Raw genomic sequence first — 16,833 nt, 5'->3', positions numbered from 1 at the left:
AGGTTGCCTACCCCTCCTCTAGCTACACGCAGCCCTTTCCGCTAACGCCGGCTCCCTTTTTTCTCTTTCCAGTGTGCATGTACAGAGAGCCATCGCTGCATGAAATTGGAGAGAAGCAAGGCCGCTCCAGGAAAAGTTCGGGGACGCCCACCATGAACGGAGGCAAAGTCGTCAACCAGGACTCGACATAGCTGAGAGGACAGACACCCGCCCATCCCTGCATCCGAGGCTTTTCCCACCCACCCCCTCCCTCCCTCCCACCCACTCATCCCACCCAGCGAACCCTCACCGAGACAGCGGCAGGCGGAGGAGCAAGGCAGGAGCTCCAGTAGCGGCTAAGATTCTGAACTCAACCCTTTTTTCCTTTGTGTAGGAGATCTTGCCTGTTGCAACGTTTTAGAGTACAAAACACACACCCAGCCACACATGCCCAAAGCGAAGGGGGGAAGGGGAGAAAGGATATACGTGGATATATATAGAGTTATATATATATATAAATATATTTTCAATCGGGACTCCATTAACATTTTAAAAAAATAATAACAACAGATAAAAGCAGCAAAACCGTTTGCTCCGTGATCCAAGGGGGAGGGGAATTGTTCATCTCTGCATAATAACGACTAACAATAATTATAACAGATTATTATCTAACAAATAATAAATGACTAAATAAATAAAGGTGTTATCTTTAAAAAATAAAACGAATTTGCTTTTGGAGAACTGAGCTCAGTTTGTGGCGGAGTGTGGAAGTTGGGAACCGGGTGTTGTGGGGTTCCGGATCCGCAAACGAGATCCTTGCAGGTTTAAACTGGAGGGGAAGGAATGAGTTTTGCTTAATGCATCATGCGAATCTCAGGTGCCTTTTAGGATTTCTTCCCTCTCTGATAACTCAAGGATCTCACGGACGTCCAACGAAGCTGAAGGTTCGGGATGGGTAAAAGAAAGTCTGTCGCACCGGGCATAGCTAAAAGGAAAAGCTCAGATGGTAGAGTGTGAGCCTCTTCATCACAGGGCCGTGGGTGTGAGCCCCATGTTGGCCACACAATTTCCACATTGCAGGGGGTTGGACTAGATGACCATGGGGACCCCTCCAATGCTACAGTTCCATGGTTCTATAGGAGGCAGTGGTGGCCACTGTCCTGGATGGCTTTAAAAAATGATCAGACTAATTCATGGAGGGGAGGCCAGCAATGGCAACTAGCCAGGGTGGCTGTGTTCTGCCTCTGCAATTATGATGAAGGTAATGATACTTCTGAATCTCAGTTTCTGGAAATGGCAGGAGGGCAGCGGTGCTCAGATCCTGTTGCCGGTTTCCCATGATGTCAACAATGTCTCGGCAACACGATGACCATCTACATGCGTAATAGAAATCTTTATAGAATTCCTTCAAACAATAACAAGTTGAAAATGAAATCTTTAGTCTCAAAGAGCCAGTGTGGTGTAGTGGTTCAGAGAGGTAGTCTCGTAATCTGGGGAACCGGGTTTGCGTCTCCGCTCCTCCACATGCAGCTGCTGGGTGACCTTGGGCCAGTCACACTTCTCTGAAATCTCTCGGCCCCACTCACCCCACAGAGTGTTTGTTGTGGGGGAGGAAGGGAAAGGAGAATGTGAGCCGCTTTGAGACTCCTTCGGGTAGTGATAAAGCAGGATATCAAATCCAAACTCCTCCTCCTCCTCCTCTTCTTCTTCTTCTCTGAAAATCTTTAAATGAAGCGAATGAATTTTGAATGAATGTATGTAAAGGAAACTATCAAATGCTGTGGAACAATGCTCATGAGCACTCGTCCATACATTCATTCAAAATAAGGTGGGTTTATGAAGCAATTCTATATCCTCCCACCATAATGACAAAGAATTCTATGAAACACTAGTCAATATCCGGAATCACTGTTCAGTGTTGGACATTATATTTGCTGAATACAAAGCTTCACAGCTTTTCTTTCATTGTACAAAGTTTGGTACCTCACTTCATTTAAAGATTTTCAGAGACTTTGAGACTATAGATTTCATTTTGAACTTGTTCTTGTTTGAAGGAATTCTATAAAGATTGTCTGTTACGCATGTATATGGGCATCGTGTTGCCGAGACATTGTTGACGTTCTCTTTGCAACACAGGGGTTGGTTTGGTTTCCCATGATGGACATCTGGTTGGCCAACGTGAGAACAGGATGCTGGCCTAGGTGGGCCATGGGCCTGATCCAGCACCAGGCTTCTCTACTTGGAACATTGGGTGGGGGTGTCACCAGGTTGGTCAAGATCAGTGAAAGAAAGCACAGCTATCCCCCCCCCTTTCCTTTTCTTTCTAGGCTTTCTCCTTCCCTTTTATTTATTTATTTATTTATTTATTTATTTTTATTTTACTTATTTTATTTTGACAAAGTAATAATCCTAAATGAATAAGAATAAAAATGTGCACCCCACATTCCCTTGTGACTATCCAACTCCCCAAAATTTCATCAACTCTTGCGATAGTTTGACCGCCACCCCCCACCCCCCACCCCCCAGTCTGTTTGAACAGTACAAATGCTACAAATTCTCTTAACACCCGAATGCTTTCCCTGGATGGAAGGACGGTTCACACATTCAGGTCCAAGGAACCAAAGTCCTTTGCATATCTGCCTGCCCGTGTATGTGTGTGCGTGTACCCAGCATAGCTGTCAAGCGTCCCTTATTTGGCGGAAAAGTCCCTTATCCCAGCGCTGTGTCCTGCTGCTGTCCCTTACTGATGATGTCCCTTAAATTTCCCGGGTTTCAAAGGAAGCAGCTCCTCTCCCTCCCTGCCGGCCAGGGAGGAGGAAGGCTCCAGCTGTGTTGCTTGGCTGTGTTGCTCACCCAATAAGGAGTCTAAGAATGACTGGGGGGTGGAGCTTGCATGCCTTGTGCCGATCAAATCGGCCGCCTTGCCTGGGGACTCGCCTTTGCTCAGCGCTTCCCAGCGGAGAGGTGACGGTGGTTTCCCTTGCTGCATCCCCTTTGCCAGGTTGCTGCGCTGTGGGAACCACCGCTTGAGGCTTCGTTTGGCTGCTGGGCTGGCTGGGCTTTCTGCCTTTGGCTCGGGAGCTAGTTGACTAAAATCCCTTATTTTGGCTGCTGGTCCCTTATTTTCAAGGCTGCTGGTCCCTTATTTTCAAATCTGTAAGTTGACAGCTATGGTACCCAGTGTGTGTGTGTGTGTGTGTGTGTGTGTGTGTGTGTGTGTGTCTGACTGCCCCCCCAACAATCCTGTCTCCCACCCCTGAACATACACGTCTGGGTCTGATCTGTGCCTAGGTGCTGCGTGCAATCAGAAATCTTATGTGCATGCGAACATGTAATAGGAGGCTGCCAGAACAGGCTGGAGGCCTATCTAGCCTGGCACCATGTTCTCACACAAGCCCAGAAGTCCACAAGCAGCACCTGAGTGCAGCAGCGAGGCTCTCTACCTCCCCCCCCCCCCCCACACACACACACCTTGCTGTTTTTCCAGGAACTGGTAGCTAAAGAGGCATCCCAGCCCTGGGTGTGGAGGCAGAGCAAAGCCATCTCGACTAGGAGCCATGACGGCCACACACAGGGCTGGATTTAGGTTTCATGAGGCCCTCAGCTCCTGAAAATCCTGCAAATGGTGCTTTATGGGGGGGCAGCAGCTGTGGAAGCTCAGTCCAGGAGATCCTAAACTCTTTTGGGGTCCCTGCCCCCTTGGTTCCATAAGCACATCCCCAGTGACGCCTGCCAGAGGCGGTTTTAGGGTAGCACAACCGGCGCAGCCACACTGGGAAGCCACCCTGGCCCTGCTCCCAAACAGTTCTGTCCAATGGAGTGTGAGAGGCAGGGTAGTGGGTGCCAACTTTAGGGTAGCAGGGGGCGCTGCTGAAATTTGAGTCCCCAAGGTCTGCCACTGCCCCTCACCCAGGGCCAGATTGAGGTTGGATGAGGCCCTCAGCTCCTGAAGGTAATGGGGCCCTTTATATGTCCAGCTGTCCTTTGCCAACAACAAATTGTCGCTGTTTTTTGTGTTGAATATATGACATATGGTAATTTATGGACCTCATAGGTATCTCAAACCATTTGCATATGTTGCCATGCCACCAGTCCATGCAGAATGGAGGCACCCTATATATAGAAAGGAGCAAACCAGGGATATTTAAGGGAGCAGGTGAGCAGGCGGGGGACATGGCTTACATCATAGGAGCCGACACAACACAAAACACGGTTGCTGGATATAGGTTTTATTTTATTCGTTTTTTATCTTAGATTTTGGAAATGTACTCTTAAGTTTTTTTCCTTTATTTTTTGGGGGGGCTCCCAAAAGAGTGGAGCCCGGAGCTATAGCTTGTTTAACTTATATATGAATCCAGCACTGGCCACACAAGACGGGTTTGGATGGCTCACCGAACACCATGCAAGTGGTGCAGGAGAGTGTCGTGTGAACCATGTCGAGAGATGCAGTGCAATGGGAAGAACTAGTCCGGGGAAGGAGCGTGAATCGGGGCACAGGGGGAGGGAGGGCTGTGTGTGCATGCTAGAGAAAAACCAGAAAGTCAGGGGACTTTTTCAGGAAGTCTTCCTTCAAGCGGTGCATCGTTAAACTGTAGAACTCCCTCCCTCAGGAGGCAGGAATGGCCACCAACTGAGATTAGGCAGATTCACAGGGAAGAGAGTTATCAATGGCTTCTAGCCACAGGCAGCAATACTACTGAATCCCAGTTGCTAGTAATCTCTCCACAAGAGAGGAGAGGGCTCTCATGTTCAAATTCTGTGCCTGTTTGGCCATTTTGAGGACAGGCTCTAGGACAAGATGGAGCCCCATTGGCCTGATCCAGCTCCAGCCTCTTACGTTCTGTGAAAACACAAGCAGTTTCCTTTTGCTGTTCTTGTCTTATTTATGAAAATGTCTATGGGGGGGGGGGAGAATAATAGGCAGCCTCTTATCAGGGGGCCACAAATGCTAGCAAAGAGAGTGGCTCTGTGTTTGCAAGGGGGACAGTGCTGTGTCTGTTCTTCTTCTTTGGCCATCCCTCGTAGCTGAGTAAGATTGTCTTCCATAAAAACGGTTTTAACAATGAGTCCGTAAGTGACTGTGGAGGCCAGTTCTGGATCCACACGTCCTTCCACAGTGGGGACATTGGTTTCTAGATGGGAATTGATCACGGAGTGGATTTGCCAGGCATGCCTTCCTCTTAGCACGTTTCTCCCTTGCTTCCTGAGTTCGAGTGTCTTCAAAGCCCAGGACACCTTTGGTCGAGGCTGTTCTCCAACTGGAGCACTTGCAGGCCAATGTTTCCCAATTGTTGGTGTTTATACTACATTTATACTACTTTTTTCCTTTAGATTTGCCTTGAGACAGTCTTTAAACCTCTTTTGTTGACCACCAGCATTACGCTTTCCATTTTTAAGTTGGGAATAGAGTAGTTGCTTTGGAAGACGATCATCAGGCATCCACACAACATGACCAGTCCTACGAAGTTGATGTTGAAAAATCATTGCTTCAACACGGGTGATCTTTACTTCTTCCAGGACACTGGTATTAGTTCGCCTGTCTTCCCAAGTGGTGTGTAACATTTTTGGGAGACACCACTGATGGAATCTTTCAAGGAGTTGGAGATGGTGGTCCATGTTTCACAAGCATACAGTAAGGTTGGTAGTACAATAGCTTTGTAAACAAGCATTTGGGTTTCCCTCCGAACGTCCCAGTCCTCAAACACTCTGTAACAAGGGATGGTCCTTTTGAGCCTGCCCCCCTCCTGACAGGTATCCAGTGAACCCTGGGGCAGGTGTGGGCCCAGCATGTTGCTTCCAGAGAGCCAGTTCATGCAAGAATCTGCCAATGTGTTCACCAGCCAAGAGGTGCTTTTAAATTGGCAAGGCAGGCACAGTGGAAGATCAGAATCTGCCCATTGCACTTCCCAAAGACTCGAGGGAGGGGATGGAAGCCCTTCCTACATTATTTCTGCAATGCACTGGGTTGGACTAGATGACTCTTGGGGTCCCTTCCAAGTCTACAATTCTATGATTCTATTATTCCAATTGAAGTCCTGATCTACAAAAGGACCTTTCCTCTTTTATGATTTAATAATAATAATTTCCCCCTGACTGCCAAGCTTCCTCAAGAGTCTTAGATGGAAAAGAGTGAGACAGAAGCTGAGGTTGATCTCATAGGAAGGAACATGTTGGAGGTGGGCAGCTTAGAGGAGCGACTTTTGTTTTCTTTTTGTTCCCCCACCAAAGTCAGGCTCTTGCAAAAGCTTTTACGCACTCAGCCCCAGAACTTGAGTCTTGTAAAAATAAACCACGGATGAAAAATGCAGAAATCCCTGGGTACCAAATGTGAGCAGAGAGAGAGAGAGCAAGGATTAGCATTTTAAGACTCTGTTAAGAATGGGCTTTTTATCCATACACTGTTCTATTTTCCCAGGCTCATTACATCATTCACATAATAATAGCTTGCACGGCGTGCCTTTTCATAGCCCACAAGACTCTTCCCCACACAAATATATTCCTTCCATTTAAATACTGAGCAGGCTCGGAGGAAGGAGGCGGCAAGCAGCGTCTGAATTAACTGCGGCTGGGAACTTGCCTTCCTAGTGCTCTTCATCATCTTCCGCCTTCTCAGGCTGAGGGGACCCTGCAGCAAAGGCTGTAAAAACAGAGGATCCCATAAACATCACCCCAGTGCAAGTGGCTTCACCCCTTCTGAAGCCTGGGGGCTGCAAATGGCCCTAATGGGGGAGGTCAGAGGCACTGCTGACCCATGCAAGATATAGCAAGCTTGTTTTCTGCTGCTCCAGAGGGTAGGACCAGGACTGATGGATTCAAGGTGGAAGAACAGAGGTTCCAAAGAAACCTTAGAAAGAACTTTCTGAGGGTAAAAGACTCCCTTAGAAGGTGGTGGACCCTTCTTCACTGAAGGTTTCTAAGCAGAGGTTGGATGGCCATCTGCAGGGAATATTAAGATTCCACCTGCAAGAAAGAATGGTTTTTTCGCTGGCTAGGTTCAATTCTAATCCTTCTAACCTCCTTTGGGCTAGGTTTGTGGGTATGGCAGAAGGAGATAGGATCTGTCCATGCGATGCCCACCTGGCGGAAACTCTAGCTCACATGGCCCTTAAATGTAAAATGTATGATGATCTCTGCCAACAATTTCTAGACCATCTATGTATTCCAACATGGAAACCAGAGGCAGAGGTTTTACGCTTCTTATTACAGGGGGAGAGACCAGGAGCTCACCAAGACAGTAGCTAAGCTCCTCTATTTGATTTTTTGTCACTGAAGTACGCTACAGGATCTTGCCCTTGCTGGAGACCCACAGAAGTGAAATAGATTGCTCGCCTCTTCTTCCCTTTGGCAAATGATTGTACTGTTGAAATGGCGATGAGATCACACTGGCTTATTTATTCTGAATGTTTGTAGGTGATGCCAATAATAGTTTGATGATGATATTAAGATTCCTGCATTGCAGGGGTTGGACTAGATGGCCTTGGGGGTCCCTTCCAACTCCACAGTTCTATGATTCGAAGCCACTCTCCTCTTCCCCAGCCCTGGGGGGAGGGCTGCTTCTCAGACGGAAACCTGATTCATTGGTACCCCTAAGAAGGACCGCCTTCTCTCATAGGAGTCTGCTCTCTGAAGGAGATCACAACTGCACCCGACATCCCTAGAAACATCTGTCAAGAGTCAGTTCAGGGAGAGACCAGGGTTCAAATCCCCCAATTGGCCTCCCCCACTCAGCCCTTAAGCTCACTTGGGTCAGACACTCGCTCTGCCTCGGAGGCTTGTTGTGAGGATTCAGCAAGGAGGGCGAGAGCCGTGTGTTCCAACCTTGGGAAAAGGTGGGATCCAAACCAATAAATAAACAAATGTGACAAATTAGTAGCAAAGAATTGAAATGAAATAAATAGAAACACCTACCTTCTTTAGCAAAACCTTTTAGGCCTCAAATCAAATGCCGGCTGTCTGGTTGAAATGATCTCCTTCCTTTTACTATTCCCAAAATCTTTTGTCATTGCTTTGTTAAGGTGAGGCATCTAATCATAGCCTGCATTTTTATTAAGGCTTGATCAGGGCCTGTATTTTAAAATGAGCTTAAAGATTTTCAAAATGTTTCATGCCAGGCAGAAGACCAGCTGCCTAAGAACCTTGGCAAGATGTTTATTCTCCTGGACAAGGGGGCCCCCTGATTTATAGCAGAAAACAATTCTCAAAGTCGTAAAAAGGGAATTACAGGCTGAGAGCCAAGGTTACACTGACCCTACATATTACAGAAGATAAAAAAAGCAGAGAAAAACATAAATTAAGAGTTGGTAAATAGTAAAATAAAACCATGTGCCTCCCATTAAACTTGAGCCATATTTTCCTAAGGTTAAAAGGCCAAGAGCAAATGGCTGGAGAAGGGAGGTGTAAACAGAAGAAGAGGTTTTCTTCCTATTTTATTTTGAGGCTGTAAACCTTCCTTTTATACTTTGAGAAGGTTTATTCTTCTAAAAAGCTACCTATGATAATGTATGAAATATTGGCTTAAATGTAATTATGCAAAGGATTTAAGAAATGTTGGATTCTTATTTCATATAGTTGTAAGAGTTGTAACTATCCTGAAATTAAGTCAGCCATCAGCCCAGCCCCCCTGCCAAGCAGGAAACATCATTAGAGCACATATATGGTTGTCAGGCCTTTGTTTAAAGACCTCCAAAGGAAGGAGATCTTTCAGTGATGATGTGAACTCAAGATCCTTGACATATGTTTAAGATAAAAATTTAAAACTAATATCCATCTGTTTTGGAGGGCAAGGAGGGCAAGGGGTGAGCTGGTAATTAAGGTTCCTTGTTGAGACAAATGTAAGATAAATGACTACTTATTTGTCATTTATAGATAGAAGAATATATAGCTTTTTGTTTCCCATAAAAGGCAAAAAGGAAATGAGTGTATCTTTTGTGATTGGTTCTAGCAAACAGCCAATAGGAATTTCAACCAGGCTGATTGGACAGAGGCAGCCACAGGAGGAGCAAGGGGGCTGGATTAAGGAAATATAAGTGCTGGCCATAATGGCAGGAGGCCAGGCCAGAGCTTGGTAACCATATACCACTGTGCCTCATATTTATTTGTCTGACAAATAAATTATTATTTTAATTTCTCTATTGCTGCGTTGAATATTTCATTCCAGCTAAGCGTTAACCACAAGCAGGGTGCTACAAAGGCAAGCTGGCATTGCAGAGGGCTGGACCACAATTCTATGGGGTCAGGTGGCCGTGAGCCAGGTGGGTGATTGTTTCAGCCACCAAACACCTGCTTAAAAACCTCCCATTGTTATAGCCCCTTCTGTGTATTTGTTGTTCAGTGTTACACACCACCACAATCTCTGAGTGGTGAGAGACTCAGCTGACTGAGTTCTGCTGTCCTTGGAATGAAGGTCCGTGGAGACTGTGCTGTCTTTAGGATATATGGTTTTATTTGCTGTTACTCTCTTACTCTCAGAACATTCTTCCTGAAGTTTAGTTGCGAACTCCTTTCTTATTACAGTGGTACCTCGGGTTAAGTACTTAATTTGTTCTGGACGTCTATACTTAACCTGAAACTGTTCATAAGCTGAAGCACCACTTTAGCTAATGAGGCTGCCGCGCCGCCGGAGCACGATTTCTGTTCTCATCCTGAAGCAAAGTACTTAACTCGGGGTACTATTTCTGGGTTAGCGGAGTCTGTAACCTGAAGCGTATGTAACCTGAAGTGTATGTAACCCAAGGTACCACTGTACTTGAAGCCATCGGTTTGGGTTTTACCCTCCAGGGCAGGAGAAAACTGCCTTGCTCCATCTTTTAGATATTTGAAGACTGTGATCGTATCTCCTCTTTTCCAGGCGAAACATACCCAGCTCCTTCAACTGTTCCTCATCAGGCTTGGTTTCCAGACCTGTGGTCATCCTGGTCACCCTCCTTTGCACATGTTCCAGCACATGTCAACATCCTTCGTAAATTGTGATACCCAGAACTGGATGCAGGGCTCCAGGCTGCAGGGGCACCGACTTGCCCCCCACAATATGGGGATTGGCCACATGACATTGCCAAGGGCAGGGGCTGGGGTGCAGAGAGGATGCCCACCGGCAGCAGGGGATGTCAGTCCTCTCAATATTGGGTGGGGACTCAGCCCCCTGCCCACCAATATTGAGGAGGCCAAAGCCCCTTCTGTCCCCCACAGTTGGCAGCCCTGCCAGGTGTGGTCTAGCCAAGGCAGCATAGAGTGGGACCATGACTTCCCTTGGGACGCGGGTGGCTCTGAGGGTTAAACCACAGAGCCGAGGGCTTGCCGATCAGAAGGTTGGTGGTTCGAATCCCCTACTGTTGCTCGGTCCCTGCTCCTGCCCACCTAGCTGTTTGAAAGCACGTCAAAGTGCAAGTAGATAAATAGGTACCACTCTGGCGGGAAGGTAAACGGTGTTTCCGTGTGCTGCTCTGGTTCGCCAGAAGCGGCTTAGTCCTGCTGGCCACATGACCTGGAAGCTGTACGCTGGTCGGCCAGTAAAGTGAGATGAGCGCCACAACCCCAGAGTCGTCCATGACTGGATCTAATGGTCAGGGGTCCCTTTACCTTTACATTTACCTTTTTATGACTTCCCTTGATCTAGACAGTAGACTTCTCTTGATGCAGCCTAGAATAGCAATCACTTTTTTTGCTGCTGCATCACATGATTGACTCATGTTCAGCTTGTGGTTTCCTAAGACCTCAAGATCTTTTCCCCATGTACTGCCATCAAAGCAAGTGTCCCCCATCCTATATTTGTGCATCTGATTATTCCTGCTTATGTACAGAAACTTCCATTTGTCCCTCTTGAAATTCATTGTGTTAGTTTGGGCCCCGTTCTCTGTTTTGTTCAGGACACACCGTCATCTTACCCTCCAAGCAAACAAATGACTGTGCATTAATTAGCCAATGCTGTCTAACCTCATGCAAGCAAATCAGTCTGAATGCTCAATAAACAGGCTGTCTGGAAGCGCTGTCCTCCTTGAGCCTCACAGCAGGGCTGCCTGAGCTGGCTACTGTGAATCAAAGCCTCACTCTGCCCCTTTAAAAACATTTTTAATTTTTCTTTTTGCAGCTCCACCATGGTAATTTATATTTAAAATGACCTGCAGCCTTGCCTCCCATTTATACAGTCTCATCCGTATCTCTGAATCTACAGCCTGCGAGGAGCTCCTCCTGAGGAATATCTATCTCAACAGAGAAAGGGTTTTTACGGCATGAATTATGGATGCGCCCAGAACTGCTAAAGCCAGGAGTTATGAGTGGATTTTGAACAGCGCAATTTGGGCCCGTTTGAACTGGGTGGGTGGGTGGGGGGCAGCGATCCCGCCTCCCTCTTTAAACTGCAAGGTTTCAGGGATGTAAAAGGAGAGCTGCAAAAAAACCCAAAAACCCACAACCTTGTCTTTTTCCTTTTCTGCTTTTTGCAGTCGGGGGATTTGAAGAAGCAAAGCCGGTGCTCGGGGCAGTTTGCTGCTTGGGGCGAAATGGAAAACGCACCCCCGTTGCCCCCTGCCGTGGACTCTGCTGCTGCTGCTGCTGCTGCTGACACCCCCACAGCCGCTTACCAACAGCAACTCCTCCTCCTCCTCTTCCACTGCCCCCATGGAAAAAAAGGGGGCTGGAAAAGTGGCAAAGGTGGAGCCATTGTCATTGGGGAGGGAGCCAGCATCCTCAAGGGGGCAGAGGAGGAGGGGGGAGATGTAGCAGGATTTGTTGGCCTGGATCTGTCCCTTTTCCTAGCTGCCCCCACAGCCTGCCCCCCTGAGGTGACAGCCTCTCCGAGGGATAAAAACATTCCCATGCCCTTTTTCTCCACGTATATAATTTTATAAACATCATGTCACCTGGGACTTACCTTTTCTCTAAACTAAAGAGTCCCAAACGCTGCTCCCTTTCCCTACTCCATCTTACGCATTTTGTGCAGAAATGACTGCACTGGCTTCTGGTGTGCATGCATCAATTATTATTATTATTATTATTATTATTATTATTATTATTATTATTATTATTATTTGTAAGACCCCCAGAAAACACAACCTGTTTCCTACACAATTGCAACCAATTCCAGTGATGTTGGCACGGCAGAGAAATGCACCGTGCGCTCTGGGCGATGCCTCGCAGAGAAATGAAAGGAGTGTACCCGTGTGAATGGCACCCTAATATTCAGGGCTTGCTTGGAAGTAGCATCAAAAGAGCTCCAAGTCTTTGCTGAAACACTGCTGCCAAAATTATGGCCCATTTTCCCTTGGGGGAAGAAATGACAAGCGCTGCTTCTGAAGGCAAGGCGTCCTTTCTTGCTACCCAAGCGCTTTTAACACCGGGGATGGGAACCGCCTTCCGAACGCCATCTGTCTCCCCCGTTGTTAGGGAAGATCAAAACTCCTATTGAGCCTTGCTCTATCATTCCTCTCCCCGTTTCACGGTGGCACTTGGGGGCGGCAGGAGGAATGCAATTCAAGGAGGCATGAGAGCCGTAAACCAGAGACTTATGGCCAGCGATGCTGTCGGCGAGTGGAGCGTGCCGTGGGGGAAGGGGGGCAAGACATTTGCTGCAGGAGACAGAGGATGCGTTGCCCAAAGCTGAGCCCAAAACCTTCATCCAGCCCAAAGGGACTCCAGTGGAGGCCCAGAAGCAAGGATACGACTGCGGGGTGGAGCTTGCATGCATTGTGCCAATCAAATCACCCGCGTTGCCTGGGGACTCGCCTTTGCTCAGCGCTTCCCAGCTGAGAGGTGACGGTGGTTTTCCTTGCTGCAGCCCCTTTGCCGGGTTGCTGCGCTGTGGGAACCACCGCTTGAGGCTTCATTTGGCTGCTGAACATACCTGAGCCCGGAAAATCTCTTATTTTGGCTGCTGGTCCCTTATTTTCAAATCTGTAAGTTGACAGCTATGAGCCAGGGGTTGGCAAGTGTTACCTCACCTGGGCTGGTTCACTTCAGCGGAGATCCCTCTGTGGGCCAGACTGCGTCCACAATTTCCGGCATTTGCACAGACACAATTTCCAGTGCCGCAGAAGCAAGTCCCTGTGCCGTGCTGCGCCGGTTTGGCACAGCGTGCGGGGACTTGCCGAGCAGGCAGCTCGGTTGGGGGGCGGCTCGTGGACCAGTTACACAACTCTGGTGGGCCACTTGTGGCCCAGGGGCCTTAGGTTGCCTACCCCTGCTCTAAGCAAACTGTTGCAAGCTCCATGTAGCTTTCCCTTAGTTCTTCCTGACCCACCAGCTGCTTCCGGGACTTTCATACAAGATGCCCCCACAAGACCTTCTCCGTTCTACTCCTTTCGCACTGGCCCAGCCATGATCCAGAGACGATTATCTCCAGCCGCCACACAGAGAGCCCTCAAAGCTCACAACGAACCTTTGGATGGCTCCGTCACAATCTCCACGGTGCAGAAGAGGAATCTCTGCAAAGGCACTTGAGCTAATTCTGTCTTTGAAGGATGTGGAGGAGGGAGAAAATGAAATAGCCAATATCTCTACAGTGCGTTCTGCTGTTCTCTTTTGGACTGGGAAGGCTGCAGTGAAACAGAGACATATCTAGGGACGCAGCTCAGGACTGACGATGATGCCAGGGATTCTAGAGGGGGCAGCCCCACAGCCCAACTGGGCCCCACTGGTGCTCTTAATGATGCAGTGCATGTGATTTTGTAGAATCCTAGAACTGCAAAGTTGGAGGGGTCCTAAAGGACCATCTAGTCCAACCCCTGACAATGCCTTTGATTTCCTCCCATATCCATGTCATCATCATCATCATCATCATCATCATCGTATTATTATTTTTTTTTATAATAATTTTATTGCATTTTCCACAAAAAAGAACAAAAAAGCATATTTTCACAAACATTACAAAAAGAAAAATTTTCACAAACGTTACACAAAAAAGAAAAAAAAGAAAAACATAGACAAAAAATAAGAAAAAAAAAGAAAAAGGAGATTTTGACATAAAAATAAACTCACTTTCCAATTATAACCTTCAAAACCTTATTTTCCTTACTTCCACCCGCCTCCCGATCTTGTATTCTATGTAATAATTAGTTCAGCAAGCTCAATTTTGTTCATTTTGATTCTTGGTCCCTCCCTTTGTGCTCTTATTTAACTCAGTCACTAGAACCCCTTCTTTTCCTTTTCAATGTCCTCAACATTCAAAGATTTTACAGTGTTTTTGTAAATAGACTTTAAACTTCTTCCAGTCCTCTTCCACCTGCTCTTCTCCTTGATCTCGAATTCTGCCGGTCATTTCAGCCAGTTCCATATAGTCTATTACTTGCATCTGCCATTCTTCCAGAGTGGGTAGATCTTGTGTCTTCCAATACTTTGCGATGAGTATTCTTGCTGCTGCTGTAGCGTACATAAAGAAAGTTCTGTCCTTCTTTGACACCAATTGGCCGACCATGCCCAGAAGAAAGGCCTCTGGTTTCTTCAAGAAGGTATACTTAAATACCTTTTTCAGTTCATTATATATCATCTCCCAGAAAGCCTTGATCCTTGGGCACGTCCACCAAAGGTGAAAGAATGTCCCTTCAGTTTCTTTACATTTCCAACATTTATTATCGGGCAGATGGTAGATTTTTGCAAGTTTGACTGGGGTCATGTACCACCTATATATCATTTTCATAATATTCTCTCTTAAGGCATTACATGCCGTGAATTTCATACCGGTGGTCCACAACTGTTCCCAGTCAACAAACATAATGTTATGACCAACGTCTTGTGCCCATTTTATCATAGCAGATTTTACCGTTTCATCCTCAGTATTCCACTTCAACAGCAGGTTATACATTCTCGACAATATCTTAGCATTGGGTTCTAACATCATCGTATTATTTATAGCCTGCCCATCTGGCCGGGCCTCCCCAGCCACTCTGGGCAGCTTCCAACAAAAGATTAAAACATCAAACATTAAAAACATCCCTAAACAGGGCTGCCTTCAGATGTCTTCTAAAAGTCCGATAGTTGTTGATTTCCTTGACATCTGATAGGAAGGCATTCCACAGGGCAGGCGCCACCACCGAAAAGGCCCTCTGCCTCATTCGCTATAACCTCGCTTCTCGCAGGGAGGGAACCGCCAGAAGGCCCTCGGAGCTGGACCTCAGTGGCTGGGCTGAGCGATGGGGGTGGAGACGCTCCTTCAGGTATATTGGGCTGAGGCCGTCTTGTTCAGAATCAAAGGCTAAATAGGTCCCTGAAATGCCAGCAAGGGTCACACGTTGCTCTAGTGCTGCAGTTGTTCATACAATCAAAGACTTGATAGAATTGTAGAGCTGGAAGGGATCCAAAGGGTCATTAATAATAATAATAATAATAATAATAATAATAATAATAATAACCCACCCTTCCCGGTTCAAAAACCGGGCTCAGGGCAGCTAACAACAAATTTGAAACACTTACAGTGGTACCTCGGGTTATATACGCTTCAGGTTACATATGCTTCAGGTTATAGACTCCACTAACCCAGAAATAGTGCTTCAGGTTAAGAACTTTGCTTCAGGATGAGAACAGAAATTGTGCTCTGGTGGCGCGGCAGCAGCAGGAGGCCCCATAGGCTAAAGTGGTGCTTCAGGTTAAGAACGGTTTCAGGTTAAGTACGGACCTCCGGAACGAATTAAGTACTTAACCCGAGGTACCACTGTAATTATAAAAGCAGCATAAAATACAGTATAAAAACATGAATAACAATAAAATTCAAAAATCAATTTAGGGGAAATAAGCATTAGATAATCCTACTTGGGCCGGCGAGGAGACCAGGGGAGAATTGGCTGTGGGGTCTCAGAGCGGGTGATCTTCATAAAAGGGGAGGGAAGGAAGGGAAATAAAAGATCAGGCTGAATTCAAATTAAAGGCCAGGTGGAATAGCTCTTACAGGCCCGACGGAAGGAGGTTAAATCCTGAAGGGCCCTAGTCTCCTGGGACAGAGCATTCCACCAGGTTGGAGCCATCACTGAGAAGGCCCTGGCCCTGGTGGAGGATAGTCTGTCTTCCTTAGGGCCCGGGACCTCTAAACTATGGTTGTTCATGGACCTTAAGGTCCTCTGAGGGGCAGACCAGGAGAGGCGGTCCTGTAGATACGAGGGCCCTAAGCCAGTGTTTCCCAACCTTGGGCCTCCAGCTGTTTTTGGACTACAATTCCCATCATCCCTTGCCACTGGTCTTGCTAGTCAGGGATGATGGGAGTTGTAGTTCAAAAACAGCTGGAGGCCCAAGGTTGGGAAACACTGCCCTAAGCCACACAGCTAGCCCAACTCCCTGTAATGCAGGAATCTCAACTACTGTAGATCATACATGACAGGTGCCCATCCAACCTTTCTTTCAAAACCTCCAAGGAAGGAGAGTCCACCACCTCCCAAAGGAGACCATTCCACAGCTCTTAGTATCCTCTCCCCCATGCTTTTTAACATCTATATGAAGCCGCTGGGAGAGATCACCAGGGGGTTTGGGCTGGGTGTTCATCAGTTTGCAGATGACACCCAGCTCTACCTCTCTTTTAAATCAGAACCAGTGAGGGCAGTGAAGGACCTGTGTGAGTGTCTGGAAGCGGTTGGAGGATGGATGGCGGCTAACAGATTGAGGTTGAATCCTGACAAGACAGAAGTACTGTTTTGGGGGGACAGGAGGCGGGCAGGTGTGGAGGATTCCCTGGTCCTGAATGGGGCAACTGTGCCCCTGAAGGACCAGGTGCGCAGCCTGGGAGTCATTTTGGACTCACAGCTGTCCATGGAGGCACAGGTCAATTCTGCATCCAGGGCAGCTGTCTACCAGCTCCACCTGGTACGCAGGCTAAGACCCTACCTCCCCGCGGACTGTCTCGCCAGAGTGGTGCATGCTCTGGTTATCTCACGCTTGGAC

At 47.4% G+C, this 16,833-nt stretch overlaps 1 protein-coding gene and 1 long non-coding RNA gene across 4 annotated transcripts in view; one reads left to right on the top strand and one right to left on the bottom strand.

The window, feature by feature from the left end:
* The window catches only part of FGF12 (fibroblast growth factor 12), a 233,646-nt gene extending 232,926 nt beyond the window's left edge, over nt 1-720 (top strand). For all 3 annotated transcript variants that reach the window (XM_079978264.1, XM_079978266.1, XM_079978265.1), the window contains one exon: nt 73-720. In XM_079978264.1, the coding sequence (XP_079834390.1) occupies nt 73-191 (119 nt within the window). In that variant the 3' untranslated portion in view covers nt 192-720. The remainder of the gene's footprint in view (nt 1-72) is intronic.
* Nucleotides 1-16,833, bottom strand: part of LOC307217218 — a 671,692-nt gene that overhangs the window by 292,693 nt on the left and 362,166 nt on the right. The gene's annotated exons all lie outside the window — the stretch shown is intronic.

This window comes from Podarcis cretensis (assembly GCF_951804945.1).
Source record: "Podarcis cretensis genome assembly, chromosome: 5".
In the NCBI taxonomy this organism is placed as follows: domain Eukaryota; kingdom Metazoa; phylum Chordata; class Lepidosauria; order Squamata; family Lacertidae; genus Podarcis; species Podarcis cretensis.
This window is presented reverse-complemented; position numbering and strand designations above follow the sequence as displayed.